Source organism: Gobius niger, assembly GCF_951799975.1.
Source record: "Gobius niger genome assembly, chromosome: 1".
Classification (NCBI taxonomy): Eukaryota; Metazoa; Chordata; class Actinopteri; order Gobiiformes; family Gobiidae; genus Gobius; species Gobius niger.
This window is the reverse complement of record NC_136852.1, coordinates 52,589,802-52,615,706: the sequence shown is the minus strand read 5'-3', so window position 1 is coordinate 52,615,706 and position 25,905 is coordinate 52,589,802. Positions and strand designations below refer to the sequence as shown.

Sequence of the window (25,905 nt, the reverse complement as noted above, 5' to 3'; positions counted from 1 at the left end):
TGAAATAACCTGCTGCGCAATGGCTAAGTTAATAATACTCTTGCCTCACAGTGAGAAGGTCAAGTGTGACACAAGATGTGGGCACGCTATGTGGGGTTCACATGTGTTACCTGTGTCTGGGTGTGTTTCCCTCGAGAAAGATTAAAGACCTAAACCAAAATCCTTTCAACTTTATAGATTTGAACAGATTTGCACTTTACACGCCAGACATGCTGTTAGAATTCCAATAGGGAGCAACAAAAAATGCTTTATAAAACTCATTTTCTCAGACCAGGCGCATGAGGAAGTATGAGTTGTTTTGTTCTTTTGCCCATATCTTGACCTTTTGAGTTTAGCACCGAGCAAATATTGAGGCGGAGTGCTTCGGGAGGAAAAAGTGTGAAACTGGCACTTCAACTCGCGGCACTTATTGAACACAGGCTCATAAACCTGCAGCTTAATGTTTTGCAAGTCTCCAAAGAGATTAGACTTTCACCTTGAGAGAAGCATTCGTCACTCTAATAGAGGCGGGTTAATTGTAGGTAAGCGTCTCCGCACGTCCCCGGAGAGCCCATATCGGATCCTGCCCAGACTGTAAGTGGGAGGGTATGCTGCTGGGGGTTCGCCTTTTGGGATGTGACACTGCTTTGTCTGCAATGGGGGGGAAAGCACAGGTTTTAGATAAGACTTGTGGCTCCCTCTGCTGATACATGCAAATGCCTAATTACAACAACACGCAAGCTGCCACTGTGGCCTCCGGGCAGGTATCAGCACATGACCTTCTATTTGCTCCGCGTTCGGGTTTATCTAAAAAAGAAAAAGAAAAAATGAGACACTTTTTTGGGAACGCTTATAATTGCGCGACAAAAAGAGGTTTTACAGAGTTAGATGGTGACAAACGAAGGAGCCCTGCAGCAGGTCATTTTCCATGCATCAAAGGCCTGAAATGTAATGCAAGACTGAACCTAAATGGGAAACTTCAAAAGGGCTGCGGATACCTGAACGCTACAGCAGGGAGTCGCTCCAGCATTATTAGCGGTCTAACTTTTGTTTTCTTTGAATTACAAAGAAACATAAACAAACCGTAACGTCATTAGAATAAAAAATAACTGGTAAAGCTGGTCATATTGTAATATTCATGGATAAAAGTGACCTAAAAATACAAACAATACTGGTACTTTAATGATACTTGGTTTTCGATGCCGATAAACAATACTTTTTACTTGACCTATACTCAAATATTTGTTGTATAGAACCATAAAAGAGAACAATAATGCTAAATTATTCCATAAAAGTCTATTTTTTGTAAATTTGTATCATTTATTTGAGGTCTTCTTCTTTTAATGCTGTCCCTGGACCCAACAGGCATCAAAACTTGGTCTCTAAAGATATGTTTTTACGGTATTTCGATACTATTACCTAAACTTTCTTTTAAACTTTCTTTTTAAGTGATACTGATGTCATTAAATGGTACCCAACCCTGTATGAACCACCGACTTATGACATGATTTAGCCTATAATTGAATGCTTTAACATAAAAAAATAATATGTTCCAGAATAATACTGCTTTACTTATGTTGCCATGGATTGTAATTGATTGAGAATCGTGATAATCATGGTTTGCGGAAAAATGGATGTGAGAACCCTTGACTTAGTGCAAAACTTAATCAGGTCACTCAGTCTGACAAAATATTCCAAAGTTAGGCCCAGTTGTGACTGCAAAGTAAATGTCAGTCTACGCTATTCGCTCATTTTGACATATTTCCTCTGATAATATTAATTTGCAGCTTTTGTGGCCTTTAGGCTGGAAACAGCGAGCTCCATCTGACAACACTAATTACAAACCTTATGGGCCTTTTTAGTAATAGAAGTTGTAGTACAAGTTTGGTATAAGCACCAATATACTTCAGAAAAATCAAAGAGCCATAACCAGACACCATTTTTAACAGGAATATCATGGTAACATAATAGTCAGCTGTCTATTTTCCTGACATAAATGCTTCAGGTACGATTACTATTACTTCTTTTCAAATAATATAGAATTATGATATAAAACTTGCTTTTTAGATCGTCCTCTGCACATTTGCATGTCGATGTCCATCTATGGCCCTTTGTTGTGCAGTCTGTGGTCAGCCTGTTACCTGCCCGTGTTGGCAGGACAGCATGTGCAGGTGGGCTGGAAATGGAGGGCCAACTAATTCGCCTCCAGCATGGCGCGGTCCTGGCAGGCTACCCATAAATCCATTAGGCCTTATGTCTGCCTTTGTCTCGAGAATTGAACACCTCAGTGGGGACTACAAGCAGCGCCGGGAACCCTGCCTCTCAGACGCCTCTTAAGAACTGACTTTCACAAAGGGACTGGCACAGTTCAATGGGCTTGGTAATGTCAGGACATAAAGTTTTTATTTTATGCTTTGAATCTACTTTGTTCTCCCTCTCCTACCACATAAGCAGTAATCTGATCCTTATGCCCATGAACAGCTAACAAACTCAAAGATATGGATGAATAGAGAGCTTATTTTATAAAATGCAGAAACTTAATTCACCTTGCACTGTCCGATGGCACGCTGAGAGGGCCTCAGGCGAAGTAAACAAACCACACACGCATATTTACAGATAAAAGCCCTTCATGGGTTTTATTCCAATCTCACAACATCCCGACACTTGCATGCTCCTTCACTTGTGCCCTGAAAGTGTGAAGCGAAATCCGTTATGGCACCGGATTCACATTACAAGTCTACGCGCTGTTGGACAATAAGCCTTTATGTCTGTTTGTGTGACTTTGTGCTGCCTGGGTTCATGTTCTATAACAGCAGCAACTGTTGTTTTGTTTGTTTGTTTGTTTTCTACACAGTGCAGAGATAGTGCCTTAAAGCAGTGGTTCTCAAGATTTTCACACCTCATGAACCTCCCAAGTACCATCAGGACCTGATCAAAACTAAATCTGAACTAAATTAGGTCTAATATACATCTTAATTGGACTAACTGAAGTCTAAACTCAGTGTGAACCACGTCTAAACTAAATACATCTAACTAAATGCATCACACGAGCCAAAATAAGATTGTCTATGATAAAGCCGAGGTAGCCTATCACAGTTTTAGAATCACTGACTCAAAGGTGTAATGAAAAATGGTATTGCCTTTTTTTGTTGTTGTGATGAATATAGAAGACAAACTGTGCAATGAAATATGCCTCACTATTGGAATAACGAATTTAATTGAGCAACAGCTATAAATGTTTTGTTCAAATCAAGATATTTTTAGTTTTTTTTTTGCATCCTCCCACAATTCTCTAAACCGTGTTGGTCATAATTGTAGCCTCCAAAAAAAAAGTGGGGAAAAAAGAAGGTAAAGAAATAAGTTAGGCTGACCTTTCTTTGCTTGTCAGAAGTAATTTCACATGCAATAGCACAAAGCCGTCAGGGGATGGCATCCTTGCATTCTTTTTTTAGCTGAATTGATTATTCCAAAGTTGTCAATAACCTTTCCTTACCCCCTTTCTCCTTTCCTTTGTGTTTTCATTAATAGTCTTCAGCATGTCTGTGGAAAAAGAAAGAAAAAAAAAAAAAAAGGGCATCAAAAGAGGACATGTGAAACACTGAGTAGTAGAAAAACATGTACCCGTGACTTTTCTCCTCCTCAACTTTACCTTCTGCATAGCCTATCTTTTTGATGATTGTCCATTGGTTTCTCTTTAGTAAAATCGTGACTCAGCTGGGCACTCAAAGGGCGGCTTTCTATCACTCACCGTTATTATTGTCCTCGTGAGCAGACGAGGAATGGAAAAAAAAAAAAAAAAAAAAACATGACCTGTCAAAGAGAACACAAAGAGAAACACATCACAACCAAACAGTGAACCAAGGCCGCGCAGTCATTATGTGTAGAGTAAAACGTGACACAAAGACAAAGGCTAAGGACAGAGAACAGGGCAAAAAAACTGCCAGTTCCATATTTCAAATTGAAATCCACATTTTTATAATAAACCATTCATGGCCAAGTGATTTGTATCTTGACACGAAGTTAATTATCTTCATCCTGTACAGAAGTAATTTCTTTAGCTGTGAAATTACATCCAGCCCGCGCTAATTTTACGCAGCATGTGAAACTCTGTAGAAAGCCAGTGTTTTTGTGGTCACCAGTGGGACAGTCTCTGGGGGATTGTAGTTTTTGTGTTGTGTGGTTCGTTCACGCCTATCCCGTGTCTTCCCAGCACCACTCCTCCTCCCCCCCCCTCCCCCTCCAACTCCAACACAAGTCATGATGGCGGAACTGTAGGACTTCGGGACGCGCAGGAGTAGTCGTGCACCACCACCGCCGCTCCCGTACTCCTTTTTTTTTTTTTTTTTAACTAGTGTATATAGTTATTTATTCTTCCGAAATGACCCGCTGGATTCCCACTAAAAAGGAGAAGTACGGAGTAGGTAAGTTGCCACTGACGATCGGTACGGGGTAGCTGTAAACTTTTTGCTGAAGCGTCTTCTTCTTCTTCAAGGGGACTGTAAACTTTGGGAAATAGCCTACAGGAGTGTGCTGTGGGAACTGCAGTCTTGCATTGAGACTTGGGCACATTTCCGCACTCTTGTAGACTTGTTGTACCATTACCTTCTATGTGTGGTTTATGTTGTGACATTTTGCTGTGCGTCTGGATAGAAGAGGTCATTGCAGATCTCCGTTTGGATTTGTTTTCTTTTTTCCAGAATTGTTTGGGATATTATGTTCCTGAAGTTATAACACTAAAGTTATGTGAATTCATTTAAGAATTGACTTGTGACTAAATTTTCTCAGAAACAGATCTGGTAATGAAACACATTGCTATGTGAAGAGAAGTGTTTGTTGAGTTTTTTCATTAAGGCACTTGACTGCAAATGCACTCTTCAAGTGTGAAGCCAATTGTTCAGTTAACACAGTCATTCTAAACTTTTAGAAGCAATAACAAATAATGATAATAAGTGGTTGTTTTTGCTTCACGGTCTCTTTAGCTCCTCATGGGAGCACTGCATGCATTGGAAGATAAGAATTTGACATTTGCTTTGACAAGTTCAGTTCATGGCACTCCCTGCTGTTAAGGGATTTGAAATGTTTTTTTCTTGATTATTTTGCTACATGTTTTGTCTGTTACATGTATCCTGTTCTGTTGGTAAAAGGTGATATGCTTCAAACGTTTAGTATGGCAAGCAGAGGAAGGTCTTTATCACAATATTAGTAAGAGTAGCTTTTCAAAAACAAATTCATTGTTTTCATGTTCCTTTGCTTGATATAACATAGTCTATCTTTCAATTGATTTTGTAGCTTGTTTATGATAACAATCTAGCTTTTATTTCAACTTTTCTTCAGTCATTCTTTTCTTTTGTCTTATTATTAACCCGAGGACACGTTTTTGCCTATACTCTCCACTGCGAAAGTTTGCATCAATATAGTGCCAGTGTGCTGCTCCGCCCTCTGTGCAGTCTCTGAAAAATGCTTTCTGGTTTGCTTTAGTGACTTCATACGCAGTTCAGGTTCAAGCTATAAAAACTATATCTGCTCTAGGCTACGCTGTTTTATAGACACTCTTTACCATCTGTGCACCAGATGTGGTTGGTCTTTGTGAAGAATGCTGGCTATGTGGATATTTTCAGATAAATTGTATATAAGTCTCGTGTGTGTGTGTGTGTGTGTGTGTGTGTGTGTGTGTGTGTGTAACCTAGATCTCCACGCTCTTTGATATCTTGTTTTTAAACTTTGATGCCTTGGTTGCAAGCAAAGCTCTATAAAGCCACAAATTCAGGTGGATAAGGGAAAATCGGCAGCACAATCCGTCTTTTCCTCCGTAACCTGACCTTGTTTTTGGCGGTTGATGCAGGGAAATGTTTTGTGATAATCCTTTTAGCTCCATGGTGTGCCATTTAAACTATTGCACATATTTTGTATACGGTGCTGTTTTTTTTTTTTTTTTGCCACATTCTCCTCTGCTCAGAAACGGGGCAAGAGTCACTTACACTGTTCTTAATCCTCAAAATGTCATCAGACCCTGTACAAGGTCTTAGATTGTAATCCGATTAGTCAACCCAGGGCGGTGCAAAAATACAGGCAACTACATTTTTGTGATGGGGCAAAAGATGTTTGATAATATCTCTAGTATTGCACTAGCTATAGGGGAATTCAAATGAGGCACAACCTGGACTATTAGTGAGCACCAACACAATGGGACAGCTCATTTTCATATTCTGGAGCTCAATGTTATGAATGTAAATGAAACCAAATCACTCTACGCTGTAATTTAAAGAGGGGGTATTTTGCTTTTTTCAATCACATAGCACCAGTCTATAGCACACTACAATGATGACGAAACCTTCTGTTGGTCTGTAAATGCAGTAAATTAAAATAACTGCCTTGTATAAAATTGCTCTCTAAAAATGGCTGTAGCGAATGTCTTGAAATAGGCCTCTGTCTCTTTAAGAACCTCTGACCCTTTCCGACACGCCCCCTCCACACGCTGTCTGTGGCATCAGTGGGGAGGGGGTTCTGCTGAGAAGCAGTGGTTGGTTACTCGGCTGGTGACGAAAGCTCGGAGGCGTCTCCAGGAGGTGGGGGCGTTCCTAGGAGGACTCTGATTACTCAAAAATACGTGAATGTGCCAAGGCAACACTTCAGGCATGTTTTTAATGAGGGAATGACGTAATAACATGATGTAAAGCTTGAAAAAGTCGATTTTGCATAATACCCCCCCTTTAATTGTCGTTCTCTACTGATTTCTTATGCCAGATGACCGGCCCATGAAGCTGATGAAGCTGGTTATCATCACACATGATCCATTTTATACATTTTATTTGTTTTAGACCCCTTTCTAGACACTCAAGGTCGACTTACACTACATGCACTTAAACACATTAAAAGTATTGTGTATAAATACAAGTTTATTAATGGTTTAAACTTTATACTCAGTTAAGCATAGTTTTGAAATAGTTTTGGTCACTGTAATTTAAGACCTTTTTCAGACTGTTTGGTCTTGATTGATCTTGATCCAGGTCTGGTGAGACTTGGAAAGTCATTTTTCAGTAGGGGTACTTTGTAGATAACCACTGGAATAGGGCATCATTGTGAGAAAGTTCTTATGTAGGTATTTCAGTAGTGGTACTAGGATATATTTCCTTAGTTGCTTAACTGCTTAGGGTTAAAGGAATAGGAAGAAACATTCAGCAGATAGTGAGACCTGGGACTCGAACTGACAACACTGAGGTCAGAACAGTGTTCCATGTACATGGCAGCAGCCTTAACCACTCGTCTCGACCACCGGCGACACTGCAGAGCTTGTCTCGGGGGATACAAGGCTGTCCCAGACCTGCTGAGAGACGCGGTCCCTCCAGCCTGCACGCGGTCTACTCTCGGGGCCTTCAAGTGCTGTATCTGTAATAAACAAAATTATAGTGATAATGTGTCAAATGTAATTTTGCATCAGAGCAGTAAAGGGGTTGTTTTCCTTTGGACACACAGTAAATATAATGAGTTTTTTGATGAGAAAGATATTTAAATGTACTATTAATCCATGATGGGATAATCGTGTGGTGCTCTTCTGCTCACACATCATTAAAGGAGATTAAGTTAACATCATTAGATATATCACAGTTGTTTACACATCAATCAATCAATCAATCAGAGTGCATCATTAAAAGTTCAAGGCTAATATGTGAGTGAAACTCTCCTCTCAGTGTATGACTGTGACAAGTGCCTGTTATTGTCTTTGTTGGGTGGATGTGCCTGAGTTGAAGTGTCATCCACAAATCCCAAGGTCAGTGTTTCAAATTCAAGTCCCGACTGGTGGTGTCTGTCGTTGTGTTCCTAAGCAAGACACTTCACCCACCCAGTCTGAGTGTGAATGTATGTGGGTGAGTGAGCGGTTCCGCCTCAATTCTGGCAATCTTTCAAATAAGTCCAAGTCTCCCAAGTCAGAGACATTTTTATGTGTAGTTCAACTCGTCTCAAAGGCTCAAAGTGTCTCATTAGTTCACTCCCGGTGTGTGAAGAGAGATCAGTCCACGTCCTAGTCCAGTGGCTCTCAAACTGTGGTACTTGAGCTTCTTCGGGTGGTTCTTGGGGTAATCATCTTAATTAATATATTATTAGTGATGAATTTTATAGTTGGGTTTTCTTCTGGGTAAAACATGGCTTACCATATTTTCCGGACTGTGCACCAGAGTATAAGTCGCACCAGCCAAAAAATGCTAAATGAAGAAAAAAACGTATGTAAGTCGCAGTCCCTCACAAGTTTCTCGCTCACTCCAAACTTCCTTCCTGCTGCTCCATTACTTTTTTTTTTATTTTTTTTATTTTTATTTTTTTAATCTTCAGTGGTACAGGAGTAGCAGATACTGGTACACAAGCTTAGCTGCTGTCATTGTGATAATAACAAACATTGTGGGATTATAAGTTGTTAAAGAGGGGGTATTTTGCTTTTTTCAATCACATTGCACCAGTCTATAGGCGACACCAGGCCAGCTCGGAGACATAGTCCCACCACCGTGTCCTGGGTCTTCCAAATGCAGTAAATTAAAATAACTGCCTTGTATAAAATTGCTCTCTCAAAATGGCTGTAGCAAATGTCTTGAAATAGGCCTCTGACTCTTTTAAGAACCTCTGACCCTTTCCGACACGCCCCCTCCACACGCTGTCTGTGGCATCAGTGGGGAGGGGGTTCTGCTGAGGAGCAGTGGTTGGTTACTCGGCTGGTGACGAAAGCTCGGAGGCGTCTCCGGGAGGTGGAGGCGTTCCTAGGAGGACTCAGGCAAACCTATCCCTAAAATGGCTGCCATCAGAGTTTTTACAGATTACTCAAAAATACGTGAATGTGCCAAGGCAACACTTCAGGCATGTTTTTAATGAGGGAATGACATAATAACATGATGTAAAGCTTGAAAAAGTCCATTTTGCATAATACCCCCCCTTTAAGACCAGCAAAGTAGTTTTGCACTATTCTGATTACAGCTATCGTATAAGGTTTATTATTACGGTATCGAGCTTTTACTTTGGTAACGATATAAAAACCGGAAGCATGGCAACGGAAATTAGCTTGAACAAAGAAAAAGACGAAAGGAAAAAGGTTCACGGAAAAAACTGTTAAAAATACAAGATTTTGCTTCGGTCAATGGGGAACAAGGTTTGTTAAGTTAATAAGAAATATTTTTGAGCAACTTCAAATTTTTATTGTAATTTTGAGAATGCTAACAGTTAACAGTAATTAACAGTAGGCTAATGTATGGTTATTTGTTTTACCCAGCTCTTATGTTGGTTGATGAAAAAGGATGGCGAATACAAGTAATTTAACCTCCAGTTCTGGCCTTCTTATATTGACTGGATCGCAGAAGCAAAATATATCGCTATCGTATTGATATCGAGATATGAACATTCAAAATATTAAAATCGAAAAAGCAAGATATAAACAATATAGATTTCCATCAATAAAACTGCACTCTTTTGTGGTTTTCACCTAACCCATAGTTATATCGTCTCGATATCGAGATATCTGTCATGAATATCGAGATATGGAATTTGTCCATATCGTTCAGCCCTAGCATAAATCAAAAAAGTGCAACTTACAGTCCAGAAAATACGGTACACCCATTTTTTTCAACCCAGTCGCACCCAACTTTTTTCCCGATACCACTACTTTAACGATACCTGCTTTTCGGTTCCGGTGCCTTAACGGTACTTTTTTCGATACCTATGTTATTTTAATTCAATAAAAATAACGTGTATAAAAAGCATCATTCAGGAAAAAGACCGAAGACAGCACAACAGGGGCTACACAGGCCGCAGCAGCGTCACCTGTAACCTTGTGTTTTGAGCACAATTTCCACTTAAGCAGAGATAAAAGAGAGAAAGGATATTATTACCTCCTGAGCTGCAGGGTCAGATCCACATCAGGACACGGTTTCTTTCAGCTAAACTTTTCTAAACACAATGCACTTTTACGAAGCGAAAGCGCTCCACACGTCAAAGATCCTTACATGGTGTGAGCGCTCACTCTGCCACTAATAATTTACCCAAACTGTACCAACAATGTCTAATACAGAGTGAGCGCTCACTTTTCTATAAACCCTCTTGGATATTCCCCTCTGCAGCTGCTTGTAAAGTTGTAAACAACAGCACGTAAGCTCAGCCTCCAGGTCTGTCGCCAAAGGTAAAGATGTCTTTCTTGTTGTCAGTGCTTGGTTTTGCTTTTCAATTTGCCTAAAAACTAAAGTTTCTTATTCAGTCCTGGTTTAGTGCTGGTTTATAACTGGTTTAGTTTAGCTCTGGGTTCTACGACCGAAGTAAGTCCTGGTTTAGACGTTGTAGCTTTGCTTTCTCGCGTCTTGTGAAGTATGAAGAGGCCTGTAAGTTATAGCTATAAGGTGTAGCTTTTCTTCGCTCCATTGAAGCTGAAGCGGCTCATTATCTGCGCATACTTTCATTTTTTAGTGCTGGTCTGGAGAGAAAAAGAACCGAAAACTGGCACCGAAATAATTTTATTTTTTCGATACCACCCCCGGTTCCAAGTAAGTACCGTTTAACGGTGCCCATCCCTAGTTGCCAGTTTGTTCTCCGCTTACTGTTGTTTTCACCTTGGGCAAGATCAGAAATGTGTGAGACACTCTTGCAGGGACATTTGAAATATCTCACACACACAGGGGTTAATGAGGGGTGAATGAGTAATACACAAAATTGTAAAGCAACATTGAGTCCGTCTAGAGCAGCGCTTTAGACTGCAAGACTAATGCCCTATTATTAACAATGCCCAATTAAATCACATATAGCTTGTACTACACTTCTGAAATTACCACGGATTATAATTACAATGAAATATTTTGTGGGAAGCCGCCATTAAAGCCATTCAACTCACAAGGACTGACTTAATGCCGGCACTTAAGCATTGGTGGCGTGAAAGAGGTTACAGAGTACACTTCTGAGTTGCAAGCAGCCAAGATGTGAAATGTGCTCGCTTTAAGGTCATTGCTGCCTGGGCATCTCTGTCTAATAAGCAAATCAGAAGCCGTTTGGCTTTCCTCCCCTTTTAGATCTCACTGATAACATCCTTGTTTTCTCAGCGCTCAATGTCAAATGTGATTATTGTCTGATGCCTTAAGAGATTGTGTCGTCCTTGTTCCCGGTTTGGAGGGGCCGACGACGAGGACCTCGGACTCGGCATGAATTCACTTTGATCCACTTAATTCTCCCTCTTTCCGTGACGGATGAAGCAAATGCAATCTTCTTTTTGCTATTTATTCTTTTTGTTGGTTAAAGATGAAACCATGCCAGTCTAAACTAGGCTGAAGCGCATTATTTATTTAGACTTTATTATTTTCACAGGGAAGTTTTACCTCTGGATTTTACCACTTCAACCAATGCCTCATGGAAACCTTTCAAGAGGCCGTCCCACCATTCCAAAGCCCACAAATAAATCAAAACGATGCCAATGAGCATTTATTGCAGAGATTGCAATGGGTCGAGTATTGCTTCAGAAAAGATTTGACCTCCCTACGACGACCAGACCTATTTACTGTTACTGTTTGTTTTCACAATCCAATCCACTTTATCTATATAGCCCATTGAAACAACAAAACGTTTCCAAAGTACTGCACACAGGACCACAAAAACAATAAAACCAAAACAATGCAAATTAGTTCCATTAAGTGAGTATAAAACAATAAATAAAAATAAAAACACATTAAAAGTGGATAAAAGTGTCCTGTTCTTTGATTTCAAATTTCCTGACTATTTGCACCCCCAGAGTGTTTCTTGAGACCTGTGTGCCCAAGTGCAGTGGTATACGTACCACAGTTTGAGAAGCACTACTATAGAATATATTTGAGCTGACACTCAAATCTACGTGTCACTGACGGCTGGTGAACAGATACGCTCTGTCACTGCATTGAACAGATCAGTTTGTGGATGCAAAACTATTTTCTCCAGCTAAACGCAGACAAAACTGAGATCATTGTTTTTGTCCCACAGACACAAAGACCAAGTGTTATCAGTCACCTTGAGTCTCTCTCTCTAAAACCAAAAAATCAGGTTAGAAATCTAGAAGTAATCATGGACTCAGACCCGAACTTAAACAGCCACGTCAAAGCAATAACATCAGCATCTTTTTACAATCTGAAAAGCATTGCTAAGATCAGAGGAATAGTGTCAAAACCAGACTTAGAGAGACATCCATGCGTTTGTCTCCAGCAGGTTAGACTACTGTAACGGCCGTCTCACCGTTTGACAGCTGCAGAACATCCAGAACGCTGCTGCTTGAGTCCTGACAAGAACCAGGAAATACGACCATATTAGTCCAGTGCCCTGGCACTGCACTGGCTTCCTGTCACTCAGAGAATAGAATTTAAAACAGCTCTGCTTGTGTTAAAATCTTTTCATGGTTTAGCACCAAAGTACATTTCTGACATGTTGGAGCCGTATGAACCATCTCGGGCCCTGAGAACTTCAGGGAGGGGTCTCCTGGTGGTTCCCAGAGTCAATAATACGTACCTGCATTTCAGTTTCATGCAGCTAAAATCTGGAACAGTCTTCATGGGGATGTGAGACAGGCCTGAACTCTGACAATGTTCAAATCCAGGCTGAAAACAGTTCTTTTTGCCGATGCATATGACTGAAGGTATTTTATCTGCACTCTTGCCTTTTACTGTAATTGATAAATTTTATGTTAATGTTTTTATTGATTCTACTTGTTTTTCTTGTATTTATGCAACTGTGAATCACTTTGAATTGCCTTGTGTATGAATTGTGCTCTACAAATAAGCTTGCCTTGCCTAAGATAGGATAAGATATAGATAAGATTGGAGCTTTCTATTAATCCCTATCCCCAACCCCTTCCTGCTCGATGCAGTTCAGCTTGGCACACAGCTTTCGAGCATTTCCACTTGATGCCAACACTTCGCTCCTTTCGTCTTCAGCTTGGCCCCTCTAAATAACACCATAAACCTCATCAAAAAGTGGTATTTGGCCACAGTGTTCACCTCGCGGCCTGCGGATTTTCTTGACTTTATTTTTGTTGATTAAACGCCAAAGCCAGCTTTAAAACGGCCTCCATTGTTGCATTTGCTGCATATCTGGGGCGCATTTGGGTGCGTGAGAACCCTGTGCCCTTTTCTGTTGTAAAAGTGAATCAAGCGGTGTAAAGAGAGGAGAAAAGAGCTGAGTTGAGCTCATTTTGCTAATGGAAAACCCCTATAAATTTGGTTGATCAGTGATTAGTTAGTGAGGCATGTCAACATTTTTAGTTTAATCTATAAAGTCTTAATTTTGTACTTGATATAAAGTATTTATGAATAGACATTAAGGGGTTTAAGACATCAACACAGTTCGTATCAGCCAAACTTGTTATACTAAGCTACATGCGTAAAGTTGAAAGCAATGTTTATAAAATAATTCTGGCAAAACTGCTGCCAACAGAGACATATTTTCACTTCCATCTAATGCACCATTTCCACAACAGATGAAGGAATCTTCTTTGCAAAATATATATTTTTCAATAAAAATCATGCAAGTCTACATTTGATGCCGTTTTATCCTCGAACCTCGAGCTAAGTTTGTGATTTATGCATAACCTATAAGCTGGAGCGCAGTGTAAAGTGTAGATCGTTTGGAGCCGTCTAGACAGTGGATGGAAGGCAAACTGCTGCTTTCCCACTGAGGTCTGTGTGCTTTGAGACAGCCCCAGGATTTGTGTCTCTCCAGCAAACTTTAATAGAGCTGCTTTTACTTAATGAGTTTGGTCAAAAATAAGGGTCTAGTTGAAATATAACTTAAATTAGTTAATTATGGAATCTATTATAGAAAACGCTATCTCAATGGCCGCCGCCTGGGCGCCGCCATGTTTATTTCCCATACCGACTTTGAAGCTAAGCAGGGACGGGCCTGGTTAGGACTGGGATGGGAGACCGTTTGGGAACACCAGAAAGCCTGGCGACAGTAGTGAGTTTGTGCGTGGTTGGTGGTGGGGGCTGATGTGCGCATAATTGTTCAGCAACTTTGAGCGTCTGGAAAAGCGCTATATCTGCGGCCGGCCCCCACGTGATGGTCCCACCAGCCGCGGGCATTGACCACGGGTCCATATGGACCGCGGTGCTGGTGTCCGAGGACAACCCGCCGTCACAGCAACGCGAGTGCACGACATCTGACTGCCGTGCGTGTGCGCGCATCCAAACAGGGCGGTGTGTGTGTGTGTGCGCGCGTGTGTGCACGCGTGCGTGTGTGCGTGCGCGCGTGTATGTGTGCGCGCGCGCGCGCATCCAAACAGGGCGGTGTGTGTGTGTGTGCGTGTGTGTGTGTGCGTGTGTGCACGCGTGCGTGTGTGCGTGTGTGCACGCGTGCGTGTGTGCGTGTATGTGTGCGCGCGCGCATCCAAACAGGGCGATGTGTGTCATCGTCACTCACCACTAACCTGCAGACGCTCCGCACAGGTACAGTTACATCCTCCAAAAGACATCTGCGGGTCTTTGTTTAAGTCTCTCCTGCAGTGACCGAGGCTGTGGTTCATTATAGATCCAGGCAGTATTCCGTCTCTAAAGCTTTGTCTCCGAAAAACAGTACACGCAAAACATTGCCCAAAAGCCTCTAATCACACGCGCTGCTCCGACTGATTTCTCCTCCGTGTGAGTAAAAGCGAAAATGAAACTACAACTTAACGAGCGCATGGCCTGCACTGCATAGTTTTTTTCTTTTTTTTTTTGCTGCTGTACCATTTGTTTTCTATTTTGCTTTCACGTATTGTGAGCCCAGAGGTACATTTTATTCTAAAGCAGCTTTGAACGCATTGCCAATTTTATTGTAAAGTTATAAATACTGTCTAACAACGATCATTAGGCTATTTCATTTCAAAACCTACTTATTATTTTTTTGATTGTACACTACCTTGATGCACCAAACCACTGGTCCTGCACTGTGAACCAAACCGTTACAGCTGAACCCCTAATATTTATCCATACTTATTCCACTGTCTCTTGATTTCTATTCCCTGAGTTTAGCGAACATATTGTCGTTGTAGTATATAAGAAAAGAGTACGGGTGCATCAAACACTCCAATTGCAGATTGTTTGAAATTATTTTTAGCATTCATTATTTTACACATTTGTAGTGGCCATAGTTTTTGGAATGGGTTGGGAACCACTGGTCTACAGCTGAACTGTGTGACGGGTTGGACATTTCTTTGTAATCACTCATAATCTCTGAATATCAGTGGTCCTGAATATCAGACTAGCGAGGCCCGGCCGAAGGCCGGGTCTCAGCTAGTTATATAGAGATGCACCGATCCAGCTTTTTTGCTACCGTTACCGATACTGGGTTTTGAGTATCTGCCGTAACCTGATTACCGATACCACTTTCTTAAAAGTGATTTTCTCTAAGTGAAAAATTTAATTGACTCTTTTCTCCATTTTAAGATCAATAAAGTCATATTTTATTGTCATGATATTACGGATCAATGATGAATTATATCTATTGACTAACTCTTGGATAAACATTTAACAAGGATCACTGGACTTTTCCACACTAAATATCCTTGGGTATGACAGGCTGTAGGTTACATACAGTATAAACAACTCACATGAAGTGATCTGATCATTACAAACATGTTAGATCTGTTATTTCTTAAACTTAAGCTTTATATTATTAAGCGGCTTTAGTATTTCTATCATAGTTTCTTTCCCAGCCGTGATTAGTTTTCGTTAGCATTAGCATGCTCTCGCTAGCTTTAGCATACTGGTGCTAATCGTGGCATTTTGCGCGGTGATCAAAATGTATTTTAAAAACTAACTCAGCAAATTCTCCTGGTTCTTACCTTCAAAATGATATACAGCATGCCCATATTCAGAGATATCTTAGATTAGAAGCTAGCTATCGGTTCAGTGTCGGATTATAAAAAAAAATGTATTGAACAGTGTCAGATTTTTTTTCAATTTTTTTGTTATTGACATTTATACAATTAATGACAACAAAGAGGAAATAGTGCCAGGGATATATTACATTTTACCAGAGGAAGATCTGTCATTAAAAGGAAAACAACAACCCTCAAAACAAAAATATTAAGAGGAGCCAGGAATAATAATGTACTTTTCTAGCCATAGATACAGACGGCACCTCGTCATAGAAGGGGGCGAGGCCTCGCCGAGGGGGAAAATAGAATCTTTTGGGAAACACAATTTTTCACAGCCATTTTCTGGTGGAATATAAACTTATATATCACATACAAATAAAGTCAAGTGTAAATCAGATCCATATGGATATGATCTAATAGTAGATTATTCTGTAGAAGTGAAAAGACGGCACTCGTAGCAAGCGCTAGCTAGAGTTAGCATTAGCACGATGCTAACACGTAGCATCATGTCTCCATTTTTAAAAAAGTATTTATGGACTGTAAGCTCCTCTCCATGTCTTTGTATCCTTATTTAGTAAGCTATATTCATAATTCATTTTAAACTAGTTTATGAATAATTAGAGAAAGTTTAGATTTTTCTCAATTGTTTTCCCCCTGAACTGTTTTCAAACATGACGATATATGGCCGATTCCAGAGATGCCGTCTGTATCTATACCCAATATCGTATTTTTTCAGTATCGTCTCCGATCTCCAATACCAGTAGGCCAATTGGATCGGTGCACCCCTAGAATTATAAACACTTGAAAGCATAAAGTGCTCATCAAGAATGTAGAATCTAGAGCAGGGATTCCCAAAGTGAGTTTTGGGGGGACCTTTAGGGGTCATGAGGCAGTGAGCAGGGTTTGTAAACCTGTTCTTCCCTGGTAGTGCTGCTCCAGACGGCAGAGTTACCTGTTCCCCAGTGATGCTGTGTTTGTTTATCATCGCAGTTTTCGCCTTCAGGTCAAGGCTAAGATTAGGGGTCAACTTTCGGGGTAGGATTGCGTTTTGGATTAGAGGTTTGATGTTGGACCTGTCTGTGGAGGAGTAGCCCAGTCCAATACACTAGGAACAGCGACGCTTGTCTGAGTCTGGAGGGACTACTGTTGTTGATTTTTTTTTTTTATATTCTGCTGTTTAAAATGACTACACCAACAATTATTACAGTAGGGATCTCGATTGTTTAGGTGATCATTTTCGGGGTCAAAGGGTTAAAGGTGCCTGGGATCCGCCCAGAAGAGCTGGAGGAAGTGTGTGCGGGAATAAAAAAGTGTGGGCATCTCTGCTGCTCAAACTTCTGCCCCCGCGACCCCTGCCCCGGATAAAGCGGAAGAAGATGGATGGATGGATATATGGATGGATGGAGGTGAAAGGTTTGAGAACCCCGAGTACTGAGGAACCATTAGCCCTCATTTAAAACGCATTTAGCAAAGCTTGGATGACACACTCAGAGAAAATGTCAATGTTTACTCCTTTGCGTAATTTGCATATGTTAACATATAGCCTGCTATATAAATAAATGGTATCAGTGTCAGGGTACTGAAATGATTTTCTGTTACCTCATTCATGTGGTCGATATGTTTCACTACCAGTCATTCCGTTGCCTGTTTCTGTCTTATCTTCTTCTGTAATGTAATCGAACTTGCTCTGACTTTGTCTTGGGCTCTTCAGGCACAATCTTGAACTTGCTCAAAGAGAAAGTTTAGTGGAACTCCAGCTGCAGCAAATGGGTCTGTTCTTATCTCCGCGTTTGTTGTCGAAGAAGCTGCAGATATAGTGTCTTTCACTGAACTCTGCCAAGGCTCGAAGTGTTGCCTTTAGTTGAGACAATGTGGCATCACAGCCTGCTCAGCCCAGCGCCGGCTATTGGCAAGTTTCCAATGTGTTGCACAGAGCACAGACACTGCGACAAGCCTTTGAATGGGCCATTGTTACGATGAGCGTGGCTAGAGGCAGATGCCACTTCTCAAAAAAACATTCAAGAATTGTTTTCAAAACATAAATAATCATCTGATTATACAGATTCTCTTAAGATTAGTCAAAGTTGTCTTTTCAATAAAAGCAATTATCTTGGAGCAACGTAGTAAGGGTAAAGCATTAAAGTAAATGTTCTAGTCATTTTAAAGCATAGTCCAGGACATATTCTCTCAAACCTTATAAAATCTTATAATGGTCTTATAAAATCTGTTAACCCTGTGGTGTGTAGACCTTTACAAATATTATATTCTGAATTCAAGTCTCTTAAGTTAACGTTCCTGGACATGTTTAGAGTGTGCTGTTCAAATTGCTAATCAAATCACAGTTGCAATACTTGTGCCAAAATCATTCAGCCGTAGCAACCTGTGCTTTTCCTTGTTGCGTTTATCTTTGTAATGGTAATATACTCCCAGGGAATCATTTCTCGCAGCATTCAGCGAGTTGCGTAATATCATTTGGCACCTGGTTTTAAATGACTATCCGGGAACCACCCTGTCCATTTATCCAGGCATGGGAACAGCACAATAGTTGCCCCTTATGCGGCTCCATTACCACTGCTCCCCGCCCCCTTGTGAGCAAATGTTATATTAATTTTCGTCTTGTGCATGTGTGAACCGCACAACGGGGGTTTCACAGATCATGCTTTAGTTACACAAACAGTAGCCGGTTCCCCACAGAGCCGCCTGTTTGTGCAAATGTGTTTTATCGGAAAAAAAATAAATAAAAAAAGTCCCCCACCAAAGCTTAGAAGCAAAAGAAGAAGTATTGTCGCATTCACTTTTCTCCCGGTTAAATTTAGGTATTCAGACGGAGGTGCGATAAGCTCAGCCAGTCGAAGCGTGCTATGAAATCTAGCCTCAAGCAATGTGCATTATCGCCATGCAAGTCAGGGCACGGCTGCACTTCAGTTTCTCTATCTGACTGTGAGGCTCTGCGCAATTGCAGCTGCCTCAAGTCACGGCAAAGACCTTTGTTACTGTACTGTTTGCTAAGGTGTTTTTTCTATTGCGACACCCCCGTGGGCTTATGTGTACCTATGCTCTCTTGTGTCATGTTGTATATGCCTTCAACGAGGCGACATGACGAGTTTATAAAGCCGGCACAAGCCTTCACAAAGGAGGAGTCAGGAAGAAACTGGCTGATTTTAACAGGTGGTATAAGTGATCAAAGGTTGAAGGAAGAATCAAAGCGAATCTTCCAGCAGGTTGCAATATCATTCATAACTCTGCCCTCTAAAACTATGTGATGATGTCTGTTTTAGTTTTTGCTGACCTCTGTTTGCTGTTGGATATAAAGTTTATCAAAGTTTAGTGATGTCGTGTTGTTTGTCTCTTAGAATGGAGATGAACCAAGAAGATACTTTATTGATCAAATGACTTGTACTAGAGCTGCAATTAGTATATTTGTGATGACTATTTTCCTACTACAAGTCGCACTTTTTTCACAGTTTGGCTTGGGGTGCGACTTATACTCAGGTGCGACTTGTATATCAAAATATATAATTTCACAATGTTTGTTATTTTCACACTGACAGCTGCTAGAGGGCGCTCTAGGCTTGTGTACCAGTATCTGCTACTTTTGTACCACTAAAGATAAAAAAAAAAAAACGAGCAGCAGAAAGAAAGTTTGGAGTGAGCGAGAATGCAATGAAGAAAACAAAAAAAGGCGAGCTAAAAGCTGGATGGCCACAGCTGGAGGAACGAGTTCGCAAATGGGTGCTTGAACAACGTGCTGCCGGGAGAGGCTTGTCAACGGTGCAATTAGCCTCCATGCCCAGCTAGTTGCCAAGGCTGGTGCGACCTATACTCCAGTTCGACCTTTATGTATTTTTTCTTCATTTTGCAGCTTGTGCGACTTATAGTCTGGAAACGCGGTATTTAGAAGTACAATATTCTTTTCTGACTCGATATCCTGTCTATATGATGTCTCATAAACCTGCTGAACCTGTTCTGAGCTTTACAAGTATGTTTCTAAATTCTTCATTAGTAAAGTTTAGGTGTTTGTATCTTAGCCTCTTTTCTCAATCGCTAACACGTCCTCCTGGACATGTTTAAAATGTGCAATGTGAACTGAATCTTGACATTAAAACATTGATTGCATATGTAGTCGATAGAGGTCTAGTTGTCCGGGCTACTGCACACGGCAGAACACTGTGGAGTAGAGGTCTCGGTGCTGACAATTTGCTGAATGCTGCACCTTCACCCCCTTTTAGTCTGAGCTGCTCCATCAGATGAAGCTGACGGGGCAAACAATCATTAAAAAACACCTTTAATACTTCAGCATTTTATATTTAGTTTAAGTGTGAATGATATCTCCAAATGGCGTGAATTCTGCTCTAGCATTTCGTGGCTACTCAATCAGCTAAGCAGTTGACTGTGCATCAGGCCACAGGCTACTGTCACTGACTTGCTGCAACATTAGCTACAGTTTCTGGACCATTCTTTCCATAAAGATTGATCTAAATCCTTTATTCCTCTCGGCTGTTCATAGAAGAAATACATCTCAGTTTGCGAGTGTTACACGTGCTAATCCAAGTTCTGGGGATTTGAGAAAGAATTGCTTTCCAGTAAGGTGATTCTAAGCTTTTTTTGTTTTTTTTTAACAGCCCTGGTCCTGCGAAAAGAGTGATTGAAAGGGGAATTGGGGTTGCTCTTAACCCACTGGACCATGAGGCAACAGAGTCTTACTATTTTTTTTAGCTCTAAATGCTTCCAGTCTTGTTTTTCCACCAAAAAGTCCATATAATTAGACAGCCCTTTGTTTTTGTCCTGCAGCTATCTACAACTATGATCCGAGCGGAGACCACGAGCTGTGCCTACAGGTGGGGGACGCGGTGCACATACTTGAGAAACTGGAAGGTGAGTGAACACGCAGCTACTAGCCTTAGCACATCCCTTTGAACATGCTGACACAGGAGCTTGGAGAGGGGAGTGTTGAACTAAGCAGCCCTCTGTATGCCATGTCTAATAATGTAAATGAGCATGCTCCGTGCCACATTGCCCTCTTGACTGTCGCTCCCTGCCTCCGCTGCTCTTCAAGATTAATCTGTGTCTCCGCAGGCTGGTACAGGGGCTACACACTACGCAAGAAATCGCATAAGGTAGCGGCATTAGCGCTCTCCCATTGTACTGTACCCTCCACTGTGATGTATTAATCCTCATGGTTAGTCATTGTCTCCACAGGGCATTTTCCCAGCTTCCTACATCCACTTGAAAGAGGCCATAGTCGAGGGAATCGGGTAAGGACTCCGTGGAGGGCAAAGCTGTTAATTTTCCCTAATTAAAAAGACACTGTAGTTTTCACATCATGGAATCATATTTTACTGTTTATATGTGCACTTGGTCAAACAAACGTCTATGAACTGCCCCTGCCGTGTGCTATTTCTTAACATAATGAAATGATGACTATATTAATGCAACAAAAATAGGGTATGTGATAGTATTTTAGATCTGTTCTAAGCCTAGGCCTTCGTATACCACAGGTTTATCGCTATATTGTATACTACGAATGGTTTACACACAAGCAGGACAGAAATGAGACAACCTTGGCCAAAATGGCTAGTGAGAATAAAATAACGTTGTTTCATGTGTTTAACCTCTTACCCCTCCGCCTTAACCGGGCGCATTTTCTCCAGTTCAGCTTTACCCACATCTAAAGCTTCTTTACTGGAGCCTATAGTTCAGTGTAACACCTCATTTGACCTGCAAAACTGATCTAAACTGATATTTTTCATTGCATTTTTATCACTTTTTTTGTCAATTTTCTGTTGCATTTGGGTTAGAGTTGGGGGTTAGGGTTTTTCCACATTTTTTATCAATTTTTGTCCCTTTTTCATTGCATTTTTGTCACATTTTTGCCACGTTTTTGTCTGTTTTTCATCACATTTTTGTAATTTTTTGTCAGTTTTTGTCACAGTTTCGATGCATTTTTGTCACTTTTTTGCCGCGTATTTCGTCGCATTTTTGTCCATTTTCTGTAGCATTTTGTTGCGTTAAAGTGTCGTTTTTGTCGCTGTTTAGGCTCTCACTTTTCAAGAATGTTTAGATTTGGGTAAAGCTAAACTGAAGAAAATGTGCTCTGTTCAGGTGGGAGTTATGAGGTTAAGTGACTGTACCTTTTTTTCCTCCTCATAGAAAAGATCGAATCTATTTATATTATATTGTGTTTGCAGACATTTGTAGAATAAAAAGAGACCACTGTGGGGCATCTGCAGCATTTTATGATCGATGATTAAACTCTGAAATAGCACCAACGCTAAGAACAATAAGCCTGTTGGTGTCTATTATTGTGAACTACACTTGGTCACTTTGCGCCCTGAAAGCTTTGAAAAGTGCTCATAAACTCACCCTGTGAAGAATTTGGATATCAGGATTGCGTTTGGAAAGTTGAGAGTGAGTTTTGCTCACAGTAAACTATTCAAATGTTTGAAAAATGTACCCAATTTGTAAAGAATTTTCAGTGTGAAGCACTCTTTGTATAGCTCACTATAGAACTATATGTAGACTTTATTTCAATGTGCAGCAACCTTCCCTCTTGGCCATCATTATTTAATAGTGGAATCTGCTTACTTTTTCTTGTGCTTGAAAGTGCCATTTTAAAGTATAACATTTTTTACAGATTCAACAACTTTTTAAAGTACCAAAGATGAAAGATTACACTAAATGGATGATAGGGTGAGATATCATCAACAAACAGCGATCATTTATAATTCGCTTAGCGTTAGTTTGCTGCTCCGCCTCGTCATCTGTCAATAACATGCTGCACTTGCTATTATCACATTGGGTAATGTCTTTTTTGGCTGCGGAGAGAAGCGTCCCTTCTATTTATCATCAATACAAATGTTCCTCTGTCCAAATCATGTGACATCAAGTGTGAATGATGAGCCCCTACGCTAATATCTTATTCTCTTTTTATGGACGTCAGCCAGCAGGAAATAATTATCCCGGCAGACGTCCCTCTGGTGCAGGAGCTGGGGGCCACTCTCAGGGAATGGGCTCAGATATGGCACAAGCTCTATGTGGTATGTCTTTATTATCAGCTGGTCTGTATTTAGCAGAGGTGCATAGACTATCCAAAATAAGTGAGTATTAAAACGTTGCACTGTACTGTATCACTACCTTTTGAAATATTTAAATAGGATTGAAAAGTAGTGACAAATAATTACTGGGACTTACTGTATGTAGTACCATATACTATACTGCATTAAGGTCTGATTCATGTTTTATCAGTAACTTAAAGCAGTACTATGTAACTTCTTTACCTTAAAGGGACTATACAGTTTAAAAATGGTAGAACTAAGTATTTTCATCCCCCGTACATGTTCCAGCTACGGTATGTCCTATTGTGTAATATGAGCCCAGACCTGTTCACCACAACTGCCTCTAAAATCCTCCACTGTGACTCAAAAAGTTGTTGCTTCAGGTCTGAAGTGCTCTCATGCACGAGCTTAATATAGAGACCACATTTACGCTTAAGACCTTAGGTGGCAGTAGTGAGCATAAAATGACCAACTTGCATCTAGTCCCTTTAATAAATCCTTTTCGTAGTCCCTTTGGGGGTATTACAAGTGTAATAACGGGCAAAGCTAACTATGGGCTGGCGCCACTTAAAGAGTATTTACAGCCAGGTTTGAGTGATAAAATTTACCTCCATTGTGTAATTGGATGTACAATATCCCTCTCTCCCTTTGTCTTTTCTATCATCACAGACAATGAGTTAAAAAAAAGGCAACATGCTAAGACACCTGCAGTGGCGCTTATGGCCTCTAGGGGCATGAGTTACTTAGTTCTGCTTTAATCTGATCAACAAAACCTAAAATAATAATGTATACTTATTAGAGGTGGGACTTTATGGAAATGTTTCATTTTGGACTTTGTAATTAATCAATCGCAATTAATCACATTTGAATGTTATTTATTAAGGGCCGTATATTGCTGTAGATTGTTGTTTATTTTTAGAGGTATATTTTCGATGCTTCTTTGTATTTTCCTACATTTGTGCTTATTTTAAGTGGAGATGTGAGTGCGGTGTGGTCATTTCAAACAGTTCAAAGACAAAAGCAGCTTGACTTATTTTGCAGAAGGATCTTTTTAAATACGTTTGTGTAGGCGCTCAACTGTGTGAATACACAAGTTTGACAGTAAAACTGTTTTTGGCTTTATGCGGTGTTCGTCCCTAAGCAACGTCTTGCAGGAAAAAGGGAACTGAAAAAGTGTCTGTGCTGCTCAAATAAAGTGTGGTTAATTTCAATTAATATTTTTTAATCGCACTAAACCTTATGTAATTAATGAATCGAAATTTATCAAAAAAACTTCAAAAAGTTAGTGAAGCAGTCTAAATGTACTTGCGTTAATGAACCTAAATACAACCACTCTCTGGTTTTTAGGCAACCCTCTTTTCTCCAGGGCACTGTACTACAAAGTGGGATGGCAGAGAGGCAGTGCTTTGAGGTAGCTTTGGGGTGAAACCTGGATTTTTTATTCAGCACAGCGGGTTCACTCTCTATCGATGTAGAGCTCTGGGAACTTAATCTGAACAGCTAACCTGCCCCAGAGAAGAAAAAGAAAAAGATCTAGTGAAATATATGGAGAGGAATTTTGAGCATTCACAAACAAGCAGATGGTGGGAAGGAGCAAAGAAAGACACACGGTGGCAGCTTGATCTGAATATCAGCAGTATTGTAAATAAAACTCTAGGAGCTTCTAGGAGTAACTGGGATACTCTGAACAGTGGTGCGCTAGTCAGAGAGGAACATTATTTAGAGTCAGCATGTGGCAGAACAGATCTGCAGAGGCCCACGGCAATAGTGATGGCAGACCACACGCCGCTGTCTAATTGCTAGTGTTTAAACAAGACTAATGTGAAATGCATTTAAAATGTCTAGCATCTACTTGGCATTCATCTCTGTTGCAATGATATCTTTTTTTCAGTGTTTTAGTTATAAACACTCTCTTCCATGGAAAGCGTACAAGTTGGTAACTTGTTTCTAGGACCGTAAATGCTGCTACACATAATGTCACACATTATGTTATCCACATTTTCACATCAAATACCACCTAAGAAATGATTTAGCTAGTCCTATATTAGGTCTCTATTCACCTTATTCCGGACGTTTGCGTGGGTGCCACCATGAACTGTGCCCGCCCCTTTTCTCCTATCAGTTAACATGGGACTGGAGAAGTCCCAGTGTTAACTTGTTGGTGTAAATGAACATTGGATATTTTACACAAATCAATCTACCAAACATCAGATTTTAGCGGCGAACAATTTCCCTAGTTCTCCGTTTAAATGAACAGGCTTCGCGCTCTACCGGAAGTGCCAATACAACGGAAGTGCCAAGACAAGGCAAAAAGAGGCAAAAGTGGGCGGGGCGGAATAAGGTGAATAAAGATACAAGGTCTAAACTACAGTAGGTAAAAACCCAAAACAAAATATGGGCAAACTAGGAAAAGAATTAACACAAAAGAGGAACCCCCTTAACCCCAGCCTTAAACAGGTGCCTTTTCTCCACTTCAGCTTTACCCAAATCCATAAGATCACAGAATAGGCCAGTCTAACGCCTCATTTCAAAGCTAAGACTTACAAAACTCATCTAAATGGTCACTTTCCATCGCTTTTTTGTGGATTTCCATCACGTTTTTGCCACATGCTCATCTCTTTTTGTCACTTTTTTTGTTGTTCTTTTGTGGCATTTTTGTCACTTTTTCATCACAAAAAAGTGATGAAAGATGTGTGCGTTTTCATCCCACATTTTTGTCACTTTTTCATCACGTTTTTGTCGCTGTTTTGTTGTGTTTTTGTCACTTTTTCAACGCTTCTCCATCACATTTTTTGACACTCATTAATTGCATTTTCACCCTCGCTTTTTTCTCATTTTTGTTGGTGCTTTGACACTTTTTTTCAAGAAGATTTTAGATTTGGGAAAAGCCAAACTGGAGAAAATGTTCTCGGTTTAGAGGTTAAAAGCTAAAACTTCATAGGAGTATCACCTCAATCAGCCTGCATAGCAACAGTGGTTACTGCAGTTTGAGAACCACTGATATAGTCTACACACTAGGTTTGCTTTGCTACAGTT

At 40.5% G+C, this 25,905-nt stretch overlaps 1 protein-coding gene across 1 annotated transcript in view; it reads left to right on the top strand.

Annotated features, from left to right (window-relative positions):
• Positions 1–4,337: 4,337 nt before the first annotated feature.
• The window catches only part of dock5 (dedicator of cytokinesis 5), an 86,959-nt gene continuing 65,391 nt past the window's right edge, over positions 4,338–25,905 (top strand). The window contains exons 1-5 of the mRNA XM_079556481.1: positions 4,338–4,400; positions 20,606–20,689; positions 20,891–20,931; positions 21,014–21,069; positions 22,755–22,851. Coding sequence (XP_079412607.1) covers positions 4,358–4,400; positions 20,606–20,689; positions 20,891–20,931; positions 21,014–21,069; positions 22,755–22,851 — 321 coding nt within the window. The 5' untranslated portion in view covers positions 4,338–4,357. The remainder of the gene's footprint in view (positions 4,401–20,605; positions 20,690–20,890; positions 20,932–21,013; positions 21,070–22,754; positions 22,852–25,905) is intronic.